General features: G+C 47.5%; 1 protein-coding gene across 1 annotated transcript in view; it reads right to left on the reverse strand.

The window, feature by feature from the left end:
* Positions 1–24594, reverse strand: part of LOC143182335 (uncharacterized) — a 99609-nt gene that overhangs the window by 15822 nt on the left and 59193 nt on the right. Inside the window, exon 4 of the mRNA XM_076383287.1 lies at positions 4613–4669. Within this exon, the coding sequence (XP_076239402.1) occupies positions 4613–4669 (57 nt within the window). The remainder of the gene's footprint in view (positions 1–4612; positions 4670–24594) is intronic.

Consider the following 24594-nt stretch of genomic DNA (forward strand, 5'->3'; position numbering starts at 1 on the left):
TAAATTTAAAAATTTGTAGATCTTTAAAAAGTAGAAAAATATCCTTTAGAATTCACTTTCCCCAGAGCGGAAAAAGAAGGTAAGGGAGAAACGACGGTCAGCACTCAGGCGAATCAGCATATTCCGTTTATGGGACGTTCGGTTGGAAGAGCCGAGGATAAAAATCGGAAAATCCCTGGGAAAGCCGTGCCAGGGAATTTGAATTTGCTCCGAGTCGGTCGGACCACAGGGCGTGAATCCTTGGGAGGAGGCAGTGGCCAGCCTCGTCAACATTCAAAACGGGTCTGCGTTGTCACCCTCGGTCCGAATAACAAAGTGAGCCTGCTACTGCCCGTGGAAACGCTCGTTAACGGGCTGCGAACATTCCCGTTCACGTAACCCGTTTTTACGAATCGCCTTAACAACCTGTACGGCCTTCTAGGAAGCAGGCATCGCAGAATGAGTCGTTTCGCTAAATGTCAAAAAGGAAATTGTGATTGATAGATACTCATACTTCCCGCTTTCTCCTAATTTCTAAGCATTGACTTTGAAAATGGTAAATGAAGTATAGAGTATCACAAACAAAAGAGACTATTTCATAGACTTACATATATTTATAGACCTATTTTACTGTATATATAAGTACTGTAACAATAGCTAAAGGAAGACTCCTAAAAATCTAAAATCACTCAACAGAAGAGTAACAACCTTTGCCTGTCGTGAAGTAAAGTTCTCAAAAAATCTTGGATCGATGAAGACATGCGTCAAGAAGATTAGCAAATCGAGGGGCTCAGAATAGCTGAAGGGGAACGTGGCAAGATCGACGTTTAAGCTTAACGGGAATCGAACGATACGCGGTAAGGCTTTTTGCGACTAAGCGAGCTGCTTTTCCAGGGACGACTGAACAAGAACCGGACGCTCTGGATTGCCAGGCGTGAATGGAAGTTCTTGCGGGAGGGTGTCTGGAAGCCGTTTCGGCATTCAATAGCGGTTTTCCACGGTCACCTCGGCCCTGCTGCCGATTTGAATAACAAAATCAGCAGGAAGACGTATTATCGCGCGGTGGCCGTGCGACCGTGGCGACTTCGTGCGAGTTTATCGCGCGGACTGATTTGCATTCCGAGAGAAACCGATCCCCGTCGTGCTCAGGATTTCCATCCTCGTCGATCTCGTCCTTCCCTGCGATTCTGAATCTCTCTTGTCCGGGGATCGACCAAAAACGTCTGCCCTGCTCCAATTCACGGAAACGAGCTCGCAGCTCGCGGCCATCATTTGCATGCTCGTTTCCGAACAGCTCCAGAGACTCGACTGCATACTTTACCGCTCACCACTTCCATTTCTTGCTTCGGAAATGGCTGACACTTGTTGAGCGTCGTTAACTTTGAATTTCTGGGAATTGACGCTCTTGGAATTGTGGCATCTCAGATAAGGAGCTCTGGCCTCCGTGGAAGCTTAACTGCGACGAGTTAACGGTACCTCGATGCACCAGTGTCACTTATAATTTAATAAATTAGGCGAGTGGACGCAGCGTGGAGGTGTGTGCCGAGGGGAACAATAGTAATATCGACTTGGTCGGATAACGATCGACAACCTCAGGAGAGTCGACCATAAAATAGAAGAGTCGAAGAGCCTAAGAGTAGAACCTCAGAACTTCCCGATAAATATCTGCAGTTCTAATCTCCCTTTCCCCTTTCGTCGTCCACTTCGCGAAGTCACGATTTTCTGACCCATCTCCCTCGTTATTAAACGACGCTGGACAAGGCCGCGCGTGGAGGGGTGGATAGGAAAAAAAGGAACGAAGAAAATCATCGTCGTGAGTTGACATTACAAAGTATGATGAGGGACTTGGTCGTTCTTCGTTCGAGAGATCTCCATGAAGACCGCGTTAAAAGAATCTCTGGTCTGACCATATCGGTCGAACAGGTGTGCCTGTACGACGAAGGAATAAACGATTAGCGACTCGATTAGCATCCGTGGATCATATCGATCGCGGCTACTTGCATTCCGAATGATACGATCGTTCCTTCGCCGACGATTTCGCAATCCATTGCCTTCGGCCAGCGACGCCGACCCGCGAGCGCCTTCGAGCGTGTAGCACTGTGTTAATTACGGGTAATCCCCTTAAGGGGCCATGAAACTTAATTAACAACGACTGTCTCACTGTCGGCCGCCGAACCTTCTTCTGGCCCCTTTGATATCCTTCAATTTTCCTCGAGGAACCTTGCATCACCTGCTGGCAAACGACACGAATCGCGATACCTGTGGTTCCACGCAATCCGCGAAAAGAGGAGCAAGCTTCAAGAGAAAAAGGGGAGAAAGAAGGATCGAGGGATTTAGGAAGGGGGGAAGGAAAGTGGAGCGGGTGGAGGTGGCGCTAGGCGATCGGAAGTGTGTCAAATTACAGAGGTCCGTGATATTAATGACTCCTAATGACATGGGCCCCCTCCACAATAGGCCCTTCTCCTACTACGCCCAGACCCCCTCCAGTTTCTTCTCTGATTTTCTCCTACTGGCTTCCCTCGAACCACCAAGGTTGGGTCCCCTCCCAAGGTCCCCTTCTTAAGAGCCATCGGGCTCGATTCATGGAATCGGCATTAAGAATGCAATTACTAATTGACGGAGGCTAATAACAATAAGACAAACAATGGGGCTAAATGCTATAAAACAAAATACAGGTTCGCCAGTGATTGTGCCCATTTCTCCTCCTCCAGCTGGGTCTCCCTCGTTGGGCCCAACCCCCCTCTCTCCAAGATCGTTCGCTCGTTCTCGGTTGCGCCCCTTCGTCGTGGAGTTCGATGCAGACTGAATCCGCGCAGAGTCTTCTCGTTGGCCAGAGGATCCTTCAACGAGGAGAGTCTGTTAGTTACGACCGGTTCAGGATTTCCGAGAGTCGGGCCCAAGCGTCGATTTTTTGCGACTGTTCCCGAGCTTTGTTAGCGTCCCGCCTCGTGATGCTTATTTTGCAGCGGTGGACGCGCTTTTGATGCGCCCAGCCCGAACGTTCTCGCGAATCGAATCGACTCAAGGCTGAGCTGGATCTAAGGCTTTCCATCTTCTGCCTCGCTGGCCCAGGTGGCCAGCTTCTGAAGAGGAGGATCATTACTCGAAACGTGCCATCTATCCTCCAGTTAACGCCGTGCCCCTCGTTACGATCGCCAACGTGTTAAGTTCCACGACATGTGACAGGCCCGAGAGAAACGCCCTACGTTTTCCACGAGTGGTCAGCAAAATCTCGCGAAAGGTCGACGCTTCTCGAGCAAGCCTAAATTATCTGCCCTCTTTCTTGACCCTGTCGCGAAGTGTCTCGTCTGAAATCACTCGAAACGTCCTGGAATTTTTCCCAATCGTCTGTCGAATGTCTTTCAAGAATGGTCCAGCTAGTGGAGTCCGATGATGTTCGCTGTGGGGAGGATTCCGCGCCCTTTTACGACCCTGACGAAATGTCCCTGGCCCAGAGTTAGGCAAGGTCGGTGGATAATGCCCTGAGTTAGGGACTCGATTGTACACCGCGAGAGAATGCTTCGACGCAAATGACAAACCGCCGCTGAGTTTAGTGGGCGGCGCTCTGGACGAGTGTAATTGGTTTTATGACATATTTTACGTGGAAACGTGTTAGTTGGGGGAAGAGCTGGGATGCTGTGGATGCAGCGCATTCTGAGGTGGAATATTCAGGACTCTTCTGAGGAGATTTTAAAATCTTTTGTGGGAAAATGGAACACAAGTTCGGTAAGGGTGGTCTGGTCCTGCCTGACAAGTGGTTAAACCTGACTAACACCTGTATTGCAGAGGAAATTAATCTCAAGAAGCATAATTCTCTATCCGAGAGCCAGACTATTTTCAATCTATTTTCTCTTCAATTAATTAAGTTAATAGGAATTTGTTCAAGTTACTTCATAACTGAAGGAGTAATAGTATAAACTACTGCAAATACTTTCTACTGGCACGTGAAGAAATGGGTGATCAGATCTGTTTTCCTACTCCAGAAAATAACGGAAGAGGTCTCGGGTGAGATTGTCTCTCAGCCACAGAACAAACACCCCTTCTCTCAATTACGTTTCACGAAGACAGTGAAATTAGTCGATGGAGTTCCTGCATACAAGCTGTCCTATGGAAGGACGCGTTCCAGAAAAACGCGAGCCATCAAGAAACGGCGAACGCATCGTTCTCCTCGCGACTGGTTTCGACATGTCGAACCCGTTCGCCGTCGGCCGATTAATAAAAATCCTCGGTGGCTCGCGTCCCCTCGGTTTCTTTGCTGTCTGAAAATTTCTCAATCAGCCGTTTCCTTTCCCGACGATTTTCAGCGGGCCCCGCGTCGCAACGCGAGCTCATCGTTGCAATTAAACGTCGCATCGGTCCGCGGCGAGCAAAAAGGCGGCCACGAAGAAATAACGACGCGGGATTTATAATGCTGATACTTGGCCTTTCGCTCAAGCCCGCCGTGTCGTATTATTCGTTTGTGAAATTTATGTTCCTGCCATCGGCGAAGGTTAAACCCTTCGGTACGTTAATCGTACCGTCAATGGAGGGCGGCAGAGGGAGAGAGAGAGGACGAAGGGAGAGACAGCGGGAAAGGGAAAGAGAGAGGAACGGAGGAACGACAGACGGACGATGAAACTCTGTGCAAACTCACCTTGTATGGATTCCGGCGAGGCTGGCTCCTTATCGATTCGGCCGAGCGCGTCGCTGGCTGCAACAAAAAGTGCAACGGGGCCTCGTTAGTGACGTCGCGTTATAAAACCGATCGGGAAACTTAGCCCTTTTGTCGTAAAAATGATAGACGCGGCTCCGAAAGGAACAAACAATTTTTGTTTCCCCGAGTACGAGCTCTGTTGAATAGAAGTATCACTCGACTCCAGGAAAATTAAACGACTCCAATCTCCTAATCTCTCGCCCAATCTCGCCATAAATTCCCTGAAACCTTTGCTGAAAGAGACCTACGCAGCCCCCATGATTTCCAGAAATTCGCCCACATCCTGATTAAACCAGGGAACGCAGGAATACGATCTCACAGATAGCGCGACACCCCAGGTTCTTATCAATCAGACCGAATTATGCTAAAACGGGAGCAATCATCGTGACACATGGCAGGACAGTGTCCCCTTCGCCGTCGCGGTTCCCAGAAATGGGGTGAAACCCGTGGCGCGTCGATCGATATTCAAATAATCTATTTGAACCCCCTGGACGCAGGCAGACTCGTGGAAAGAAGATGGTGGTAATTCGGGGCGAAGATGACCACTATACGTCACAAGGGGCGACGACCGTTTCGAGGGCGGCCACCTACTACCCCCTGGGGGGCCGCAACTCACCCCTGGAACGACTGTATTCAGATAATCCCACCTTTCCTTTCTTCTCGTCTACGCTTGCCTCGAACACCGCGGACGACATTTCAATACGGGCCACCAGTGGATATCCCGCCGCAAATACGAGCGGATCTGGGCTTCCTTCGTTGGTGGAAAATAACAGAGGCTCTAACGATGACATATCGACGGAATCGGACAGACGGGGGCGGAGATATTCGCGTTTCGAGGCCCTTGGATGTTGGGATTCCACGGCGGGTGAATGACAAAACAGAGAAACAAATTTTGAGAAGCTGCGTGGGTGGATTGATTGGAAAATTTTTGTGGATTTTTCAATGTCGGTATTATGAGTTTTTATACTACTTATTTTGCTTTAGGGAAATTTTCTGTGGATTCTTCAATGTTGGTACTATGAGCTCTTTTACTACTTATTTTTGAACCACTCTATTTTAATTCTTGCTTCGCAAAAGATTATGTGGATTCTTCAATGTTGGTATTATGAGCTTTTGTACTACTTAATTTTTGTCAAAATTTGTGATGCCTCTATAGAGACATTGTCGTCTTATATTCGATTACCTACTAATAAAGATCATTGTTATATGTAGGAGGAAACCTAGTGGCAAGTAGACTTTTCTTAGAATCAGTTACAAAAGGCTCACTCGACAAACGGAGGACTGAAAAAGGAAACGGTGTCGGGAATGCGAGTATCGCGGTGCGTCTAACGATGATCGCGCGCCTCTTGAAAAACGAACAATGCAAGATCCTTGATGCGCTCGGTTTCGTTATGAAACGAAGGACTGACCGTCGGAAACTGGCACGCTGGCTTACATTAAATATGAACACCGACCTCGTTCGACCGTATCCCCAAGTCGCAGATCGACTTTTTCCACGACGCATTAGTCACAATCGCAATAACGCCTGGAGCGATATATATATCCCTTTACCGCGATTCCAATGTTAAAAAAAGTCGATTAAAGCAGCGTCACGGTATGATCCATAAATACCTGGCAACGAGCAGCCAGGTCTCAGTGTCGTCCGAATCGTTAAGATGATAATGGGATCGAATCGCTGGGAATAAGCTAGGGAGAATGCTTCAAATTAACTTGAAACATTTTTCTTCGACCACTGTCGCAATTAATCGACGCCAGGTCGAGCTAAGCGGGCGAGAGGTGATGGAGGAGATACCAGACGTTTTTTAAAAGAGAATGAACGTGGATAAATACGATCCACCCTTCTGGGAGAGTCACCGAGGGATCGTAAAGCAGTTACAAGCTTTTCTAGTATTCACGACTGCTCTGAAACACGTTATCTCATTTTGATGGTGTCAGTAAATCGGTGAAATACTGGAAAATGTGTCTTCTACGAGGCTCGGCAGCGGTGATGAATTTTCGAACGAAGAACGTCAGGAAAGTTGATGCTCGCTGGGTAACTTCGTGCTCCTTGCGTTTGTTATTGACTGCCATCAATCCCTCAGAGTTCCATGGTTCGCCTTCCTTATTAATTCCACACGATCGGCTTCTGACAGGTCTGAATCGCGTGTCCGCAGCAGCAACCCCTTTTCCCTTAGTATTCATAAAGGTCAGCGGCGGGTAGCTCGTAAGTGGCACCTCTTGTATTCACCACTCACTCGGTTACGTAGACGAGACACCTGTACAGGTACTCGACAGGTGAACTCAAACCTCGAGTGGCTGCCTAAAAACGTTGGAAGCTTTGGCAGGGTTTGATTCCATTGAATAGTAAAGAAAAGTTTCACTGTTTCAGTCTTTCTCTACACTGTACTGATCACTAGAATTATTGTACTATATTTTATTGTACGATGAAAATTAAGAATTAGAAGTGTATATCTCGTGGCACCCTTTTATGACAGAATAAGTGGAAAGTCTTCACACCTCGGAAACCACGATTAAAGTAACATTTAGAAGAAATTAGCCTTATTATTCAATTACCTAATCACCTAATCACAATTAAAGCTTTCTTTCTATTCTCGCTCAACAGTTCCAGTCCATGGAACATCGAAAGTAATCTCAAAGCGAGAACACTTCTCTTCATACAGCCTCAGTGATCTTGAGGTTTAGAAGAAAAAACAGCAATCTCGAGAGAAAACAAAAGAGCCGTGAAGCATTATCCTCGCCAGAGTTCTCACATTTTTAAAAGCAGTACGAGTCAGGTGTTACCATTCGAGTGACTCATCGCGCAAAAACTCGGTGAAGAATTCTATCCGTGCGATGCACAACTTCGCCGACGTGGAGCACGGAATCCTGAAAAATTCATTTCACCACACGACCACGAATCCCTCATGCTCCGAACTTTTTCGAAAAATTAACCAACGACCGACGTCGTCCAAAGCTCCAGCCCCGAAATCGGATCGATGCGGCTTCCGGTCCGCGCGCGTTCTTCCGTGGTCACGGGCCAGCGGGAAACGAGATTTTAATATTTAAACCGCCACGATACAATAAGTGTAATAAGCATAGGCGACCGTTGGCCAGCGCACAAGAGACGGCTGAAATATTAATGCTGACATTTCGTTGGTTTGCGGTAGTCCAGCCGCGCCAACCCCCTCCGCGGCTCTTCGAGGCTGCGGTTTCCGTGGAACGATATTGCGCTCGGCCATTCCCGTCGCGATATATTCTAATCGCGCTGAATTCGCAGCACCGCGTTTCCCCGACTTTACCATTTTTTTTTCCTCCCTCCACTCGCGGGTCACGCCACCACCCTCGACTCCGCTATCCTCGCCGAGGCAGCACCATGAATACGAGATGCCGCATCTGGATACATCTAGTTTGCCTGCCCTCACATCAATTTTTAACCACCGCCTTGTAATACGTATGCAACGCCGCCGACCCTCGTTTCCACCACGACTCGCGTCTGTTATTGGGGGTGTGGGGCGTCGTGAGAGTCAAGGGGGCGTGAATAGCGATGAGAAATCGACGAGAACGTGGATGTGTGCCCGCGACGGATTTCCAGCCAGTGATTTTGCCCGATTGTTTGCTCGGCGAGGTTAAAACCGCGTTAAGGGGCGGGCCAAGGGTTATCGTTCGGAGAACAACCCCCGCTGACGGACAGTCTTCGGAGTTTAAGCGTTCCAGTAAAGTTTCACGATTACGGGGGAGACGGAAGCGTCGCGATAAAAATTGATGAAGATTTCCATTCGCGCTCGAGTCCTTCGTTCCTGCGAGATAACCGACTGGAATGAGCGCTGGAGAGAAATCCTAATCCGCTGGACAGCGGCTTGGAAACTTCACGAGACCGCGGAGTGGGGTGGGGAGAGCGACGGGGAGAGTGGAAGAAGAAATGCAGCCGCTGGAAACGGCGTTCTTGCACGTGAGCCGAGACTTTTTCCAATTACAAACGGCGCCATTCGCGAGCCGTCTGGCGGCGATTATTTTTAAAACAAGAATATTCCCTTCCGCTCCGGGACATAATGAGGAGGAGGGAGAGGGGCGGGAGGCATGGTCGGAGGGCGCGATAATGGCGGCCGTTATGAAGAAATCAACCCACCCCTGTCTTGCCACCCCCTCGCGACCCGCCACGCCGCCCCTCTGCCCACTTGATCTTCCGTCGCTATGGCGACCGCCTTGTCCAACGGACCCCTGCTCGGTCCAGGGCTGCTTGCGAGCATTCTCTCTTATTATGAGACTTGCTCCACCCGCGAAAGGGTTGCAACCTCGGCTCCTCTGATACGTGGCTTCCCGACGGCTTTCGACGCTGGAGGTGGGGTGAATTGTGAGGAGAAATGCTATTATTTTTTATTTTTGGAGCTTGATCTGGGGTTTCGTATTTTAGGGGTGTGAAAATAGTAAGAGTGTATTTAAGATATTGATGAAATACAATACTGTATTATTAAGACTATATGCTTGACATTGTTTCGAGGTATAAAACCTAAATAGATTCTTTCTTCCAGTCAAGGGATTTCTAGCAAACCCTAATGTTTCATTGGCCTCTCGCTCACATTTCCAGCATCACCCCTATGATTCCAGGAATCGTAACGAGTGTTATACGATTGCAAAAATGGTCCCGAACTGCGTTCCATCCAATTAGAGGCAACACATAGACGTCGCGAGGCATAGGTCGATCGATCGATCATCGTCGGGCCGATAATCGCTCTTGAAACGCTTAATCGCGCCGCTGGACTGATGGATTCCGAAATAATTGCCTCGTGATTCGAGGGACACCCCCGTGCCTCGAATCCCGCGCACACGCGCGACGAAACGCGAGCCAACGAAGGGGTGCAGGGGTAAAACGAACAGACATCGATAGACAAGCTAGTAGACAGGGAAAAAATGGTCTCGCGTCGGACGTAGGAATTATTTGAAATTGATGAGGAGGTCGGGGGAAGGGTTGGGGTCGCGTGGCGCGCATCTGATGCATAAAAGAGCCTCGGCACCCCCTTTTTTTATTGGTTTCCATTCTGTGACACACGCTAGGCGCGACCTTACACCCCTTCCGCCCGGAGACGCCTTGAATCCCCGCCTAGCCCGTAGGCAATTCGAAAATGGCGTCGTAATTTACGGTGAGTTAATTCGACGCGATTTGTGGGGAGGCTCGACCGAGGAGACGCTAACGCTGTTACTGCGGGCTGGTATTTATATCGCGTATATCGTTGTCCCGATGGCAATCTACTCACCCTGATGCTATTCCAGAACCACTTCGCCAATGAAGTTCTAAGGAGGATTTAAAGATTCATATATTTACAAATTCAAATATCTGTACATTCAAATAATTAAAAATTAAAAAATTAAAGAGCTCAAATATTTAAAGATTCAAATATTTAATCATTCAAATATTTAATCATTCAAATATTTAAAAATTTAAATATTTCACTATTTGAAAATTGAAACCCTCCCTCTTCCTGGAACTAGCAAAATGGACACAAAAATCCTTTCAGAAGTCTTAAATCGCTCAACAATGAACCCAGTCATTCGCGAATCCCATTCCAGCTCATAAATCGGAGTCCCATCACCGTCAACAGAGGGCCGATCTGGATCGAGGTCTGTAGATCGGAACAAGGTGGCCGCGCAGTTTCGCACGTACCTTATTACGGTGTTTTCGTTCGAATTACCGTGAAACTGTGCAGACACGTACGAGCAGGTCGTACGGCGTGGACGTTTCGTTGCACGTCCAGGAGGAGAACGAGGGGCCATTAACGGCCTCGTAGGGACGCGTACGCGAGACGTTACGCCCGAAGGGGTGGTTTTCCAGGCGACTCCGCGACTGGACGACGCTCTGAACGTCCAGGGACAAAAAGACGAGGAGGCGAAGAGGGTAAGCGTAAGTGCTTCACGCGGCGAGGTAATGGAGTCGACTTATTCGTCAGGGAAACGCCTCGGCCGGGAGCAATTGAGACGGAACCATGGCAGCGAAGGAAAAGAAAGGAGCTCGGCCCCAGACGATACTCGTGTCGTATCCGCGCGACCGTGAATGCGCGGAGACGCGCTGAATTATCGCGGATTGTGATTAACGACATTTTGATTGAGAGGGAGGACGTTGACGTTGGCAGGAACGATAATATGCAAAAGTTAAGTGCAGAGTGAGATAGGTTTTTTTTTCAGTCACTGCACTGTCACTGGTGATTTCTTGAAGATTTCCTTTTTTTGTTGAAGAAACACCCCCTCACTTCCATGACACTTAAAGTGGATGTCTCAAGACTGAAGTACTTATTAGTTCTTTCATTACATCCTCTAATCTAGACTTCAGACTCTGGGCAATCTGATTCACGAAAAGATGGCAGGTTAAAGGATCTCTATCTTCGATCACGATTTCAACCCCCATCCCATCGAACGAACTCGTTTCATTAAAAGGAGCTGAAACGAGGTCGAGCGCAAACTGATCCACTCTGTTCGATTAATTAGTAGAATTTCTGGTGTGCAGCAGTCGACGAGCTGGCCAATGAAATATTCATCGAATGCAAATGGACCTGGGCGCGTGTATGATCCATTAAAAAATAATAACGACAGAAATTTGCGTTAATTGGCACAATAGCCGCGCCGACATGCTGGCGGCTCGGACTCCGTAGTCCTGACAATTAAGCACGACCATGCCCGGAGATCCTGTGCGCGTTACAAGCGCGGTCTCCGAGGGCCGCTGTTCGCGGGCTGACGCTCATAATTACGCGGTAATTAGAGAGGTTTGTCGGCAATCAACGTCTTGAATATCACCGCATCGTCGCGCTCTATCGGCCAGTACCGCTTTCGAATGCTTCCTGCAGTCACATCCATCCTATCAAAGTGTCTCCTTTCCTCTATTTTATGGTTTTCTGATCTCAGCTTAACTCTTACGCTGTATATTTGTACTCTTAATAAATAAATAAGTAAATACTGTTAATTATGAAAGTGGTCTAAGTCAAAGCTCTTAAAAGATTGAAATTCTCACTTATTTAATATCGCCTGGATTTAATTTGCAAAATAAGAGTTGCAAGAATTCAACTTCTTTAGATTTTTAACTTAGACATTTTTATAATTTCCAGCATATTTAAAATTTGGACGATTCTTTTGGATTCCTTTGCACGAGTCTAAAATGTTAGATGAAAGGAGAAGTCTTCAATATTCAACTTATTTTTACATCTTTAAAAATACATACTCGTGGAAAAAATTGAATATTAAGTATTAATTATAAGGAGCAGTAATCAACGCAGTCTCACCTTAGAATCGATTTCCTCTGAGGAAGTGCCACAAGGTGGCCTCTATATCCTTATCCCCCAAGACAAGATATAATTTCTTTGCGCAAAAAGTTTCTAATGACGGAAAATCTAATATATATCGCTTCGAGGCAGCCTGCTCGCCTGTACGAGCAGCTTTTCTTGTAATTAAGTTATAACTAAGGGTGTGGGCGAGAGAAAGAAAGACGCGGAAACGATTCGAACGGGGTGGCAAGGGGGTTGAAGGGGATCTTCGCAAGAGTGGAAAACAATAAGAGGGCTCTGCTAATCCGAACGATATATTATATCCAATGTGAGTGCTTCTGGCACTGGTGAGGCAGCTGTATATATACGAACGAGGAGAGAGAAGGAGAGTGGAAGAGAGAGGGAGGTTCAACAAATAAAGAGGAGCCAGATATGAGGACGCAGTTTCCGGTGATGTGCATTTAACGTCTACGTACTCCTAAACGATTCACCTCTAGCTTCACAATTTGCATATATAACTGATAAGAAAATGCAAATACTGTTCTTGAGAATGAAATCAGCAGGGAAAGTTGAATCCTCATTTGAAGGTCTACGACTTCGTAAATCAGCTGAGAGTTGATACTATCGATCCAGCAAGTAGTTGTGAATAGAGTATACGCCAAGGAAATAGAGAGATCGTGCTTCGATAATTATCGTAGCGTGCAAATATCGATAAGTCGGACCTGTAAGAAGAAAACGCGAGAAACAAGGTAACGAAGGAGCAGGGGGTACTTGGAACGAACAACTCAATTGTGCGAAATCGAGTTATGTACCAGCGCTGGTGAAGATGTAATTAATTAATTCGAGCACCATTTTGCTACTGACAGCTGAACGAGAAATATTACTTACAGGAGAGGCAAAAGGGGCAAGTCAAAGAGGTTCTTGAGTTCCCTCTCTTGAACGTAACCCACTCACACCTTCCATACTTAATCAAAACCAATGACAAAAATTCTAAACATTGTCTAAATTTCAAATTACTTGCTAAATTACAAGAAATAGTCTAAATAGTAATACAACGCCAATATTTTGTACTATTACTCTTGAATAAAGAAAGAATTTGACTTAAATATGAGTCATCTATAGGAACAGGAATTTTTTCACGTCTGTTCCCTCGCAAATTTGTAGTAACCCCCCAAGGGTCTGCTCGTGCGCGCCACGAAGAGGGCTACGTGTTCACTTAACAAGGAATCCAAGTCATAACGCTTAATTAAGGTGCTGTACGAAGTAAGGCCCGCACTCGGTGGAGGGGCAGGAGGGAGGGAAAGTATGAGGGCCATTGGGGCCCGATCGTGACCAACCCAGAAGCAGGAACGCGGTCAGATCGTCTGATAAGGATCTGATAACGTGCCCTCCCAAGATTACGAGCCGAGTTTCGTTGGGAGCTCCACGCGGTCGAGGGAGCCAGTTTTTCAGCGGGTAGATTTAATTAGATTTTCCCTGGGATTTATCGACACTAGCCTCTTCACCCCCCTTTATCCTGAGGTATAAAAACAGGGCTGAGATTTAAAACCACTACACTCTGTTCACTGAAGAATGCATCCACTCCTTTGAAATTAATTTTAATACCGTATACAATGGTTTTTCATGAAGTTAAGGGTACAGCAGTTTAGTACAAAGGGCTGTGAGCCCTTCATTTATTTGTGGGACACTGGAGCACCCCTTGCGATTACCCCGCTCGCGGAAAATCGATGGGCGCGCGAGAAATCCGCCGATAATGCAAAGCGTGACTGACATTCGACTTATCGCGATATAATCCTATTAACCTATCATTTATAAGCTTAGGAGGGAAACACCGCAAGTGCTTGCGGATATTTCATTAAAATGTATGAATTAGTAGTCCAATTAGCATACGATATCGTGGCCCTCCGTTGCTCTGGTACCCTACAGAACTTCAGCCCTGTAATTCAGTTTTCTTGAGTCGCCACAACAATTCTCTTTCGACAGCGAAAAAAAAACGATACAAGGGTGAAGAAGTGGCGAAAATCCTGTAAAAGAGGTTACGACGAGAAGGGACGACAGAGTGGAATTCGAGTGCGTCTACAGATAATCTGAAGCGTATGGGGTGAGCAGAGACTGAAGCTAGTACAAACCAAGAGGGTGGGGACTTTAAAATGGCGGGGGTATCCCTCCTCGACCTAAAAGCAACCCCAATCGCGGCACGCTGGTCTAATCACAGAAAGGGGATTGGTTTTGCATTTCATACCCTAACGGGGCAAGTATTGACTCCTCGTGGAGCACCATTTTCCACGCTCCCTTTGGCGGACTTTCATTCAGAGTGTAAAAGCAATTAAATGGAAATGTAAATAGACATGGAGAATTGTTCTCTCATTTGCTGACGAGAATTAATGGGTAGAAAATTATTGAGCGTCGTCATGAGGGTAGGGGTGGGAAATAAAAATATGCCAGAATTTAGAAAGGGGTCTGTAATTTTGAGGGACAAGTTGACCTATGCGGGACATTTTTCCATACTAATTTCTGAGCCCTGCTTGACGTATGCTGGTACACATTATCATTCACACTAATTGAATAACTCGATCTTAATAAAAATTGAGCCCCCATGGAAACCAGCTAATTCAACCCAACAGTGTTACTAATTTTTCATAAGAGGGGACGTTTTCACTCACGTATCCGAAAAGTCGGCTTCGCATCCGCGTGCATCTTCCTCTTGATCCCAAAGTGACAGATTCCGACAACCATTAGGCCTTCTAGACAGTCCTCTTCGATGTTAAAACGTCAGCCCTTCTATCCCTCGTTATCAGGCCTTCGAGCACACTGTGTCGCTGTCTCGTGGTGTCATCAGACGAGACGAGAATCTTCGAAAACTTCAATTTCAGTGGAAGAACATGCACACCACGTGACACACAAGGCCTCTACTACCAAACCCTCTAATGCACGATCTGCTTCACCCTCACAGAGACAAACGATGAACCACTGATAAACAAAGAGGAACTGGACAACGTGGAACTACTGTCGCGAGGATTCAGTCGATTCCCAAAAACCGAAGGGTGCCCCAAGTTGGCCTGTCGGGGGCAACTTGTCTACTGGTGAGGCAAGAGCTGTCCGTTCGCGTTGGTCAGCACTGCCCCTCTTCTCAGCTGGCCTGTGGGGGTGCACCCCCGCAAACCCTCCCAGGTCGAAGTGAGAAAGACGAACGAGGCGAGAGACAGAGTCCCTACGTGCTTCTCCGACGCTCTTTTCTCTCCCCCCGATCGACAGAGGGTACATACATTATCCTACCCTGATCCTCGATCCCGAACGATCGACGTTTCGGTAGGTACCGCACTGAATTATAGAAACGTTTCTCCTTCTGCCTCCCCTTGCGATGCTGCCTTTTAATTTCGCGGGAGAGATTGTTAGCGACGCGGGAACGAGACCTACAGCTTCTTGGGACAATGGAGGCCTGGTAGTGGAAGAGGGTAGTTGGGGGTGAAATTCAGATCTAGAAGCTCCTACAAATTTACAAAATATTTTTGATAATAATTTAAAAAACTCCACTCGTGTGACTTAAGTAAACACTAAAAATAATTTTATATTGTGATTCACACACGAAGGCACAGACTTGATCACTGAATCACTTGATCACACTGGATCCAAAGGACCGTCTCGGCATTCAAGAGAAACTGTAAACCATGGCAAGAAAAGGATGCTACACGAAGTACAAGGTTCTGTACACAATCGAATCGAGTTATGAGAGCAGCGGTCAGCGTCAGTCGCTCTCTCGTATCGCAGTAAATTCCTTTCCCGATTGTTCTCAGCCCTTTCGTCGGGGGAAGGATAAAAGGGAGGGAGGAGAAAAAAAAAGGAGGAACAACCTCGCGCGGGCACAGTTCATTGGAATTTCGGAATGCCTTGTCGGCTGACGGAGTCATTAAGTCGTAAAACTAGAGGGAGGGTAACCTGCGGAAGGAAAAAAAAACATATTTGCGTCCCTGGGCCGAGACAGGGGTGTTGTAAACTTTTTTCCTCCGCTGAGCGCAGATTTTACACGGCACGCCGAAATTTCCAAATGGGCTTTCCGTGTCTCGCGAAAATCTACGTTTCCATCTTCTGGAGATTGTAAATCTTCCTGGAGGCCTCTGTTCAAGAGGCTCGAGCCTCTAATCGCTTTTTAATATTTTTGAGACTGCTTAATTGCAGGAGATCGAGGTACAGTCACGGTGCTGTAATAAAATTGGGAGGGATATATTTAAATTTGATAGCGAGCTGTAAAAATGTCTAGTTTAATTTGAGAAAGTTATCGACCCCAGCCACTTCTTTACGAGCCCCAATTCAGGGATCCAGTATTATCGCAAGGGGGTCAAAGCTTGGTTCGAGCGAAAAACTCGTAGATTGTATAAATTCCTCGGGCAGTAATGTTCGCGCTTAATCTATGGTTCATCTCGGCTGCCCGCTGGTAATCGTTATTGTAAATGTTGATTGGGCAATTGCGATGGAATTGGCCTTCCCACGGCCCCCGATATAAATACGCGCGTAGCTTGCAAGAACCAGCCAATAGCGACGCTCAATTATTCTTACACTCAGCCATCGATCTGTGAATTATCTAATTCGTCTAATTAATCCATTGCCATAATTACTCCAAGAGAGTATCAGGCTGATTCCCTACTCAAAACAGTTCCAAAGCAATCAACTTCCAATTTTTTCCAACTACTTTTTCCCCTCACCCAATCTCACAATAAAAAACAGTAGATTAGTCTACCACCTCTAACCACGATCATCTGCCACTAATACTCACTCCAAAACCTCCAAATGAGAAAGTTGTTCGAATGATCCAAATCGAAACAGCAATGCAGCTGAGGGTGCCACCCGCATCTCCACAATCTCGTTCCGCGTTCCTGCCCCTCTTTGCGACGCGCATACATCATTTACGAGAGAATCGAGCAAATTTCCAGAGAGCTTCTCGGAAGATGCGAGAGGCACCGCGTGAAAGGCCGTTCCAGGACCCCACCCACGCTTTCATCGAGGGGAACAAGCGCGAGGGTCCCCTCAGCGCCCCTATTTTGCAACCACCCCCTCCGCCGTGCGTCGATAGTGCATTTGACCAGAGCATTGTCCAGAGGAACGGTCCATTGTCGGATTGAATCATCGACCTGGCCTGGAATATTCGGGGATGGCCAATGGTCAGTGGCCATTATTGTTACCTACGCGTGTGTGGAGACAACGGTGCCTTCTCTCTCGCCACTCGCCACAGGGAGAATGGACACACTCGAAAATCTGGAGCGTGGACACTTCGCCCTTTCATGGCCCGACCCGGCTCGTGCCCTGAGCTACCCTCGGCCTTGTGAATTATTGGCTTTAATTGTGCTCCCGTTAATGGACCGACTGGGACAAATTTCCGGGCGGGAACTCGACAGATTGTTCGGAACGATAATACTGGACAGAGGAGAGAGAATTCTTAATTTTAGATTGAGATCATTGGGTGAAACTTTGGGTGAAATTGTTGTGAATTATTATACAGTTTTTTGGAATTGCAATTTTGGTTAAAGAAGGGTGTTACAGGTACGATTACATTTTCTACCAGGATTGTCGCATTGTCCCGCTGGAAGAGGGGTCAAGCGAGCTTAGGGTGCAGCGGAGTGCGTTATTGTACAACGACATTGCTCGTAAGTCGATCGTGCCTGCTGGAGGTCAGTGGGGTCAGAGGGCAGATTTTCGGCGATCCGTACAGGGTGGTTTATACCTCTATTATGACATAAGCACGTGAAGGGTCACGTTCCTGTTTTCCATGGACCGGGAGAAACAGGACGATTGAAGGAATAAATAACAGGCGAGCGCAACTGTGCAGCGATCGATCAAACCGTGAAATCGGAACACTATCACCAAATGTTCTCTACTTAGTCTCTCCGTGATGCAAACAGCGAACCATTAATAAGCAAGTAATTAATAGGATTAGTATACTATTTCAGAAGCTAGATCAAAACGTCTGTTTCAAGTAGTCGAAAGCCAATAGCAACGAGACTGCAGAGTCCATCAACGCGTCGATCACTCAAAGGTGCACTCGACCACAAAAGCGCTTTAATGAGCCCATAACGCTACCTGAGGGAAGGTCAAAGGCGATTTCGATCTTCCATTCGGAAGCGGTGCAGCCGGTAGATCGAGCCTGCCTTGGACATGCTAATGCGAGGGATCGTCCAGAGGATCTCTAAGACTCTCATTACTGTCGGGCCCACGTTTCCGATACGTGCCTCAGTCAACGCGAAAATCATTCACGAAATTTTTCGTCAGACGCCGCGCCTAGTCGGTCCCATTGAACCCGCAAAAAGTGCATTTACATGTCTATGGCCTTTAGCGAATGGAGGAAGCCCCACGAAATGGGCCAGGTAGACCTGTCGAATTCCAGAATTTTTAATATTCACAGGCGGTGCCTTTTGTAAAGCCTGCAGTGGTACCGTGATTCTGCCACTTTTTGGGAAACCGTGAAAATTGGGGAAAATGATGCAAACGCTGTTAATTATCTCTCAAAATGATTCTACGATAAACTACAAAAACTAGAAACTAAATTGAAAAATATTCATTTTTGTGCATTACTTTTCATACGGAATTCCCTGAGATTTTTCGAGTGCCTTTTCTTGTTTAGAGGATACCGTAAGCTAAAAAATATCGTAGCTATCCCCCATCTACTAATTGCTCTAATAAGTAGCACGAAAGCCTGCACGCCAAGGGAAAAGAGAAAATACATCCGGAAGAGGGAAACGTGGACGCAATTAACCACCGAGGCGGTCGAAGAAACCCGATAGGCTGTCCATAACCGCATTCCATATGCCCAGGGCCGAGGGCAACCGGCCACCGCCTGGGTCCGCGACCCAGGAAGTAGGTAGTAATTTCGGGCACAAGGCCCATCGAAATTAGCAGGCAAAGAGCCGAGAGATGATTTTCCAAAATAACACGTCCCGATACAATGGGCAGGCAATTTCCCGAGCACCAGCTGCTGCCACCTATCTGATTTATCATCTCACCTCCCCCCGCCCCCTGACCTCCCTTTCTATCTTCCTCGACGAAAAGAGCGTTTCTTCTAGCCGATAGATCTATTCGCCGAAAGAAAATTTGTCGGTTAATTATGTGGAGCCTGGTGGTCTTTCCTGAGATAATTTCCATAAATCTCGGCCAGTGTAAATATCTTATACGATCTGGGATCTATGTTTAGGTCTGGGTAAGATCCTCTTTAATTTGTCTGGAATGAAACGATAAGACTTCGAACCAAATGCTGAATTGTTTGGCCATTGGCTCGGAGGAATGCGAGAGAGAGCATATGGGGGTTGAGAGGGGGTTGTTCAATCGGTTATTGATTGGAAATGTAAGCTGGAGCGCGTGCAGAGCGAGGGGGTGAGTCGTGAAGGGAGAATGGCCGGTACAGGAGCAACCCGACAGATGGCCATTGGTCAGCGCGAAGTTTGCCAATTGGGGAAAGCTCTCGAGATTACTACATTTACAAAATTCCAGAATCCAAATCCCTTTTTTAACACCTGTCGCTACGTTTCGTAACGAGCTGTTCTTCCCTATCATCAATAACTTCAAACTCAGCTGGATCAGGGAAAGTCAATGGCAGCTTTCTATCAAGATATCTCGTATCTCGATCTAAACATCCTCGAGCCTAAATCAGTCAGCCATCTGCTGGCGCGAGGTTACACGCCGAGCAAATAGCCTCTCCTCTCGAAGGTAGCGATTCCAGCTAATCGGTATCAACCGAGGGTGGTGGTGCAAAGGTCGCTGAGCTAGGTGTTTAACGCGGTTGTAGGCGGAATATCGACACTGCCGATCGTTTACCCAGCTGGAACCTTCGTCGCGTGTTTTCCCGACGCGCGAGAATCAGCGAGATGGATCCCCCTACTGACCAGCCTCTCATCCTCCCATGGCTGGAACCAGCATCGCCACCGCCGCCTCCGTCGTCGCTGCGATAGTCAGCAGGGCTCCCTCGCATCCCCCGGGCAATCTTTTCAATTTAAAGTCAAGCATTATGGCTTAAATTGCATTATGGTTTCCTTCCCCACGAAGAAGGTAGGACCGAGAGGAGCAACGAAGGGCGGCTCCTTGTAAGCAAGACTCAATCACGCCGCTTAACCTCTGACCCTCCGAGCCCTGGCGCACACGCACAGCCACCAACACCAACGCGCACCGCGCTGAATTCATCTCGCTCTTGGCCGACAAGCAAGAACGTGGACGAGCAACTCCTGTAGACCTGTGCATAGTGGATGCTGTGGATAGTATGTGTGGTCTGGATAGTGTGAGTGTTATGGAAAAGGTTGATCGTTTTGGTACTGAAATTAGTTGGAAAGGGACATGCTGGGTGTAGAGTGTTTACTCGAAGAAGGCTCAGAATTTGAAACTGGCGAGGAGAATTTAATTAGAGAATGCTCAGATTTTTTAAGACTTCTGGGTCTATTTTGTGAATAGTCTAATATAGATATTCCTTTTTAAAGACTGATCTAAGTTTCTGTGTATCCCAAATTCGGTAATTTCCCCCGATGTCTATCAAAGAAGAGCATAACTACTGAACACTGCTCTAGCAAGCATTGACCGATTACCCTTTTTCCACCTGGCCATTAGGGACCGCCGTTCGCCTGGTCCGCGAGCGCGCGATAAATGAACGCTCGAGCGAAGAGCATAATAGCGCCGTCACGCATGCGATATCTCGATCTCGCGGCGAAAAACCGAATCAAGATACAACACACTGACGGCTGGCTACCAGCGCGCGTACGTACGAGGTGCGAGCACGAGTTTCTCGCGGCGCAACCACACGCGTGCACTTTTCACACGAATGAATGAAACGACCCAGCCCAACCACGGGCCTTGAACTTCGTTGCCAGTGAAAAAAGTCACGGCCTCCCCTCGTGCACCACCTCTCGCGGCTGTAATAACGCGTTCCGTGCTGTCCATAAGGCATGTAACAGATACCTTACACCGAGCCAGTGCAGGCCTCTTGCTTTTCCCTTTTCCCGTATTACGTTATCGGTTACCTGCCGCAGACTCGCGGATCCGCTCGACGATGCGTGCATTTATCACGTCGCTGCAGCCACGGCTCCGATAAGTATCGATAATTTTCATAGATCACTGGGAACGTAGCCCCCTTGGCCGAGGAACAATGTACTTAATTGCGGGATAAGTGGAGGAAGGGAGGCCTAGGTTGGATAGTAGGTGAAGATGGGGTGGGTGGGAGGTGTGAGTAATCGGTGGGCTGTGACAGTGCTTGATTCGGGGTTCAAGGGAGAGATACAGGATTTATAGGAACATAAGTCGTGGATATGTCTTGGCGGTATTCATTTTATTTCTGGGAATCAGATTTTATCGAGTTTAACTGGCTCTCAGCTCTGATGATATTGAAATGATTTGTATTGCCCATTTGTCAAATCTATTAACTCCACAAAACAGAAATGTTTCTAGTTTTGACTAACTGTGTTTTGACTCTAGAATTTCAAAAAATTCGAGAAGTGGAGTTATAATCACTTTGACATGTGAAAGGTTCAGTTGTCGACGTAGAAATTCACCTCGTATTGAATTCTGAGAAGAATTGCAGAAGATTGCAAGACTCCTGTATTCCACGACTGGTATCTCAAGATACTGCTATTGCTAGATATCGAAATAAGTACTACAGAACTATAACTTCGATTCCCAACCCAAAAGGACTACCTAAAGAACCCTAGGACTAGAACACCGACCACAGTGACTCAAACAACTATCACTGTCCCACCCCGTGCACCCCCTCCCATCCCCTAACCCAAGGGTTCATTAAACGGTCGAAAGTCCAAATAAGCATCGGCGAAAGTCCTCGGCGCGGAGGTTCACGCGGTGCCCCTCTCAGAGACGTGGAAGCATCCTTATCGTCCGCGTTCTTAGCGAGCGATCCTTAAGTAATATATTTCTCCGGGGGTAATTGCAGGCAGCGATTTCGTGCGGCTCGTTCGAGATCCGCCAGATACGTCGGACTGTATACCACGGAGCGTGTATTGCACGTGCAACAGAGGACTGGAGAGAGTGCCAGCCAGAGCGGATACGTACGGTAGGTTACACGCGTAGGTAGGTACTTACGTGCCTATCCGACGTGGGTAGACACTCGCGTTGCCGTGTCGGCGGAGCGAGAGGATCGAGGGGACCACGAAGGGAGAACAGAGAAGGAGGGAGAGGATAAGAGCAACAGGGGGAGAGAGAAGGGTGAAGCCAGAGTAGGAGGGACAGGGAAGGAGAGAGCGAGCACTGATAGAGCGTAACTGACTTCTTGGCCGGTGCATATTACCGGGCTGTTAGAGGGCGGAGCCGGCTGATGAGTTAGCAACGTATTGACTTTATAATAATCACGTTAGCCGGTCCACCGTGATCCCTTGGTATTACGCGGTGGTTCGCGCGGATTCACGTACCGGGTGATTCCGAGTACTTCATCCTCGCGCAGGACTCCCTCGGTGCCTCGGAAAATGAGGAATCCCGATCGGGGGAAGAATCAAATGGGAAACGGCGAGCCGATGGGATCGAGCTGTAATGGAGACTCGGTTATTTGTCTAGCAGCGGCGTTTAAGCTCATCGCGGGGCGCGGACGATGGGGCGAGCATTTTTCCGCGGCGCGGCGTCGATAAATCTTCGGTGGCGAACGTTACCAGGGCTTCTATAAAACCGCGGCCCCATAAATCAACGCACGCGGAAAGAAAACGAATCCGGGAATGCCCGAGACGTCGCTTGGGCCTGATCATTAATATTAACGCCGCTCGTTCGGAGGGGTTATCGCGAAATCGCGATGCTCGATTCGGCAGGGCCTGAGCCGAAGCGGAGATCGACTGAGGCGACCTGCTGGCGCAAGGTACTTTCGAGAGCTCGCGGAGGGCGAGTGGGAGCTCAGGGACAACGTGAAATTTTTTAAGTGGCGGCTGATATTTACATGAAGACAGGCTTGTGATCTACTGGTCAGTAGTATATGGAAAAAATGGTCGGACAGTCTTGCAAAAGTTTTCTCAGTAGATTTAAGCAGGGTAGACTGTTGTAAACCTTTGTAAAATTAATAAAGGTAACTTGACTACAGCAAGACCAACTTTGTGAAATCTACAAAGTCGACTTCTGCTGATTCTATTAAATTCAGGTCTCTTAGGGTAGGTACCTTTGTAAATTCTTCAGGAGACTTTAATAACTTCAGCTTAACATTTTTTTCCCTGTATGTAGCTTATTTCAGTAGATCCTCAGTCCAGCTACTAAAACTTACAATTTTCAACTATTTATCAAGGTCCTTAATCTCATTAAACTTTACAAATCAAAGGACGAATACAGTTCCCAAAGGTCTCTGCAAGTGACTGCTCCGATTCTTCGACCCCCACGTTAGAGAGGAGTCTATAGATGCAGATGAGCAAGAATGCAGCAAGAAAGTACGCGTTATTCAGCCGGGCTATTAAGATCAACGCTGGCAAGGGGTATTAATAGCGGGCCGATAAAAAGGCCTAGTGGAGGATCAATTATTTTCTTGCCTCACTTAACGCCGCCGTTATTTAAGTGGTATCGCGGGCATACATGCATAATGACTCTATTTCAGCCAGGTCGCGACTTTTTACCATCCAGGGTGGCCATAGCGAGACGTGCAATTAACGAACGAAAGCTAGGAAAAGTGGCTAGGCACGGAAAGATATTCTAGGGCTGGTTACTTCGAAAAAGAGGAAAACGGCGCGGCTGCTGAGATGGGGAACAAATAAATCGCAAGGGAGCTTGTTGCTCTATTTAGGCTTCCTGTCGTCCCAGCAGACGCGCGTGAATACGTAACTACCTCGATGCCTCGTTCTCGCGTGCATCTTGTGCTCCTGACAGCGGTCAAAGAGAAGCTATGGAAGATCGACTGAACTGCTAATTAAGCAGTGCCTGCCAGAGACTTTTACCGCGGTCTATCCTGTGAAGTGCATAGAAGCTATATAGCGAGGTCGAAAATGGTGCAAGAAGCAGAGGGAGCTATTACGCAGTCAAGACTATGAAGCTTCAAATATTTGCAGACTATAAAACCTAGAAAATTTGAAATTCTGACGACTCAGAAATGAAAAATCACGTATTCTGATAAAGAATACAGCAAAGCTTTTATACTTTAGGTTTCATAGAGGTTAGTAGAGGGTGGAGCCACAAATTGCTTTGGTATCGCCCGGTATACTCGCTGTTCTCGGCGCGGGTAACGGTCGGACGTCGGAGCTCTGGCTGACCTCCAATCTCACCTCAATTTGCCTACACGCCGCCATTTGCGTCAGCGAGAACGCCGACTGGCGGCCTATCTAAAATTATGATCTCAAAAAATGCCCACGATGCTGGCGCGGTGCGCGTGAGCCGACCAACGAGCGCACGTCCCGCCGCCGTAATCGATTAATTATGGTAAATCGCGCGTTATTATAAATTTTAGAGGTAATTGGTACCTCCTCGGGACCGCGGGATCTCGCGGGCTGGAACGGATCCATTGCTGCGCCTCGAGATAACGCGATGTCACGCGACTCTCGTCAACGTTCCAGCTGATCGTTTATTAATTTTTCGATGAGGCAACACGACCTCGTGTTTTCCACAGGAATTTGAGGAATGTGATCGATGTTTTCTCAACTGCGCAGAGAAAATGCGTTTGAGAGAGGAAGGGAGAGATCTATGCTCGGGGATTTATTCGCGAGTGATGAAATGGATTGAATCGAAGGAAATTAATTATCACTCTCAATTATTGGCGTTGAA

Source organism: Calliopsis andreniformis, chromosome 8 (genome assembly GCF_051401765.1).
Source record: "Calliopsis andreniformis isolate RMS-2024a chromosome 8, iyCalAndr_principal, whole genome shotgun sequence".
NCBI lineage: Eukaryota > Metazoa > Arthropoda > Insecta > Hymenoptera > Andrenidae > Calliopsis > Calliopsis andreniformis.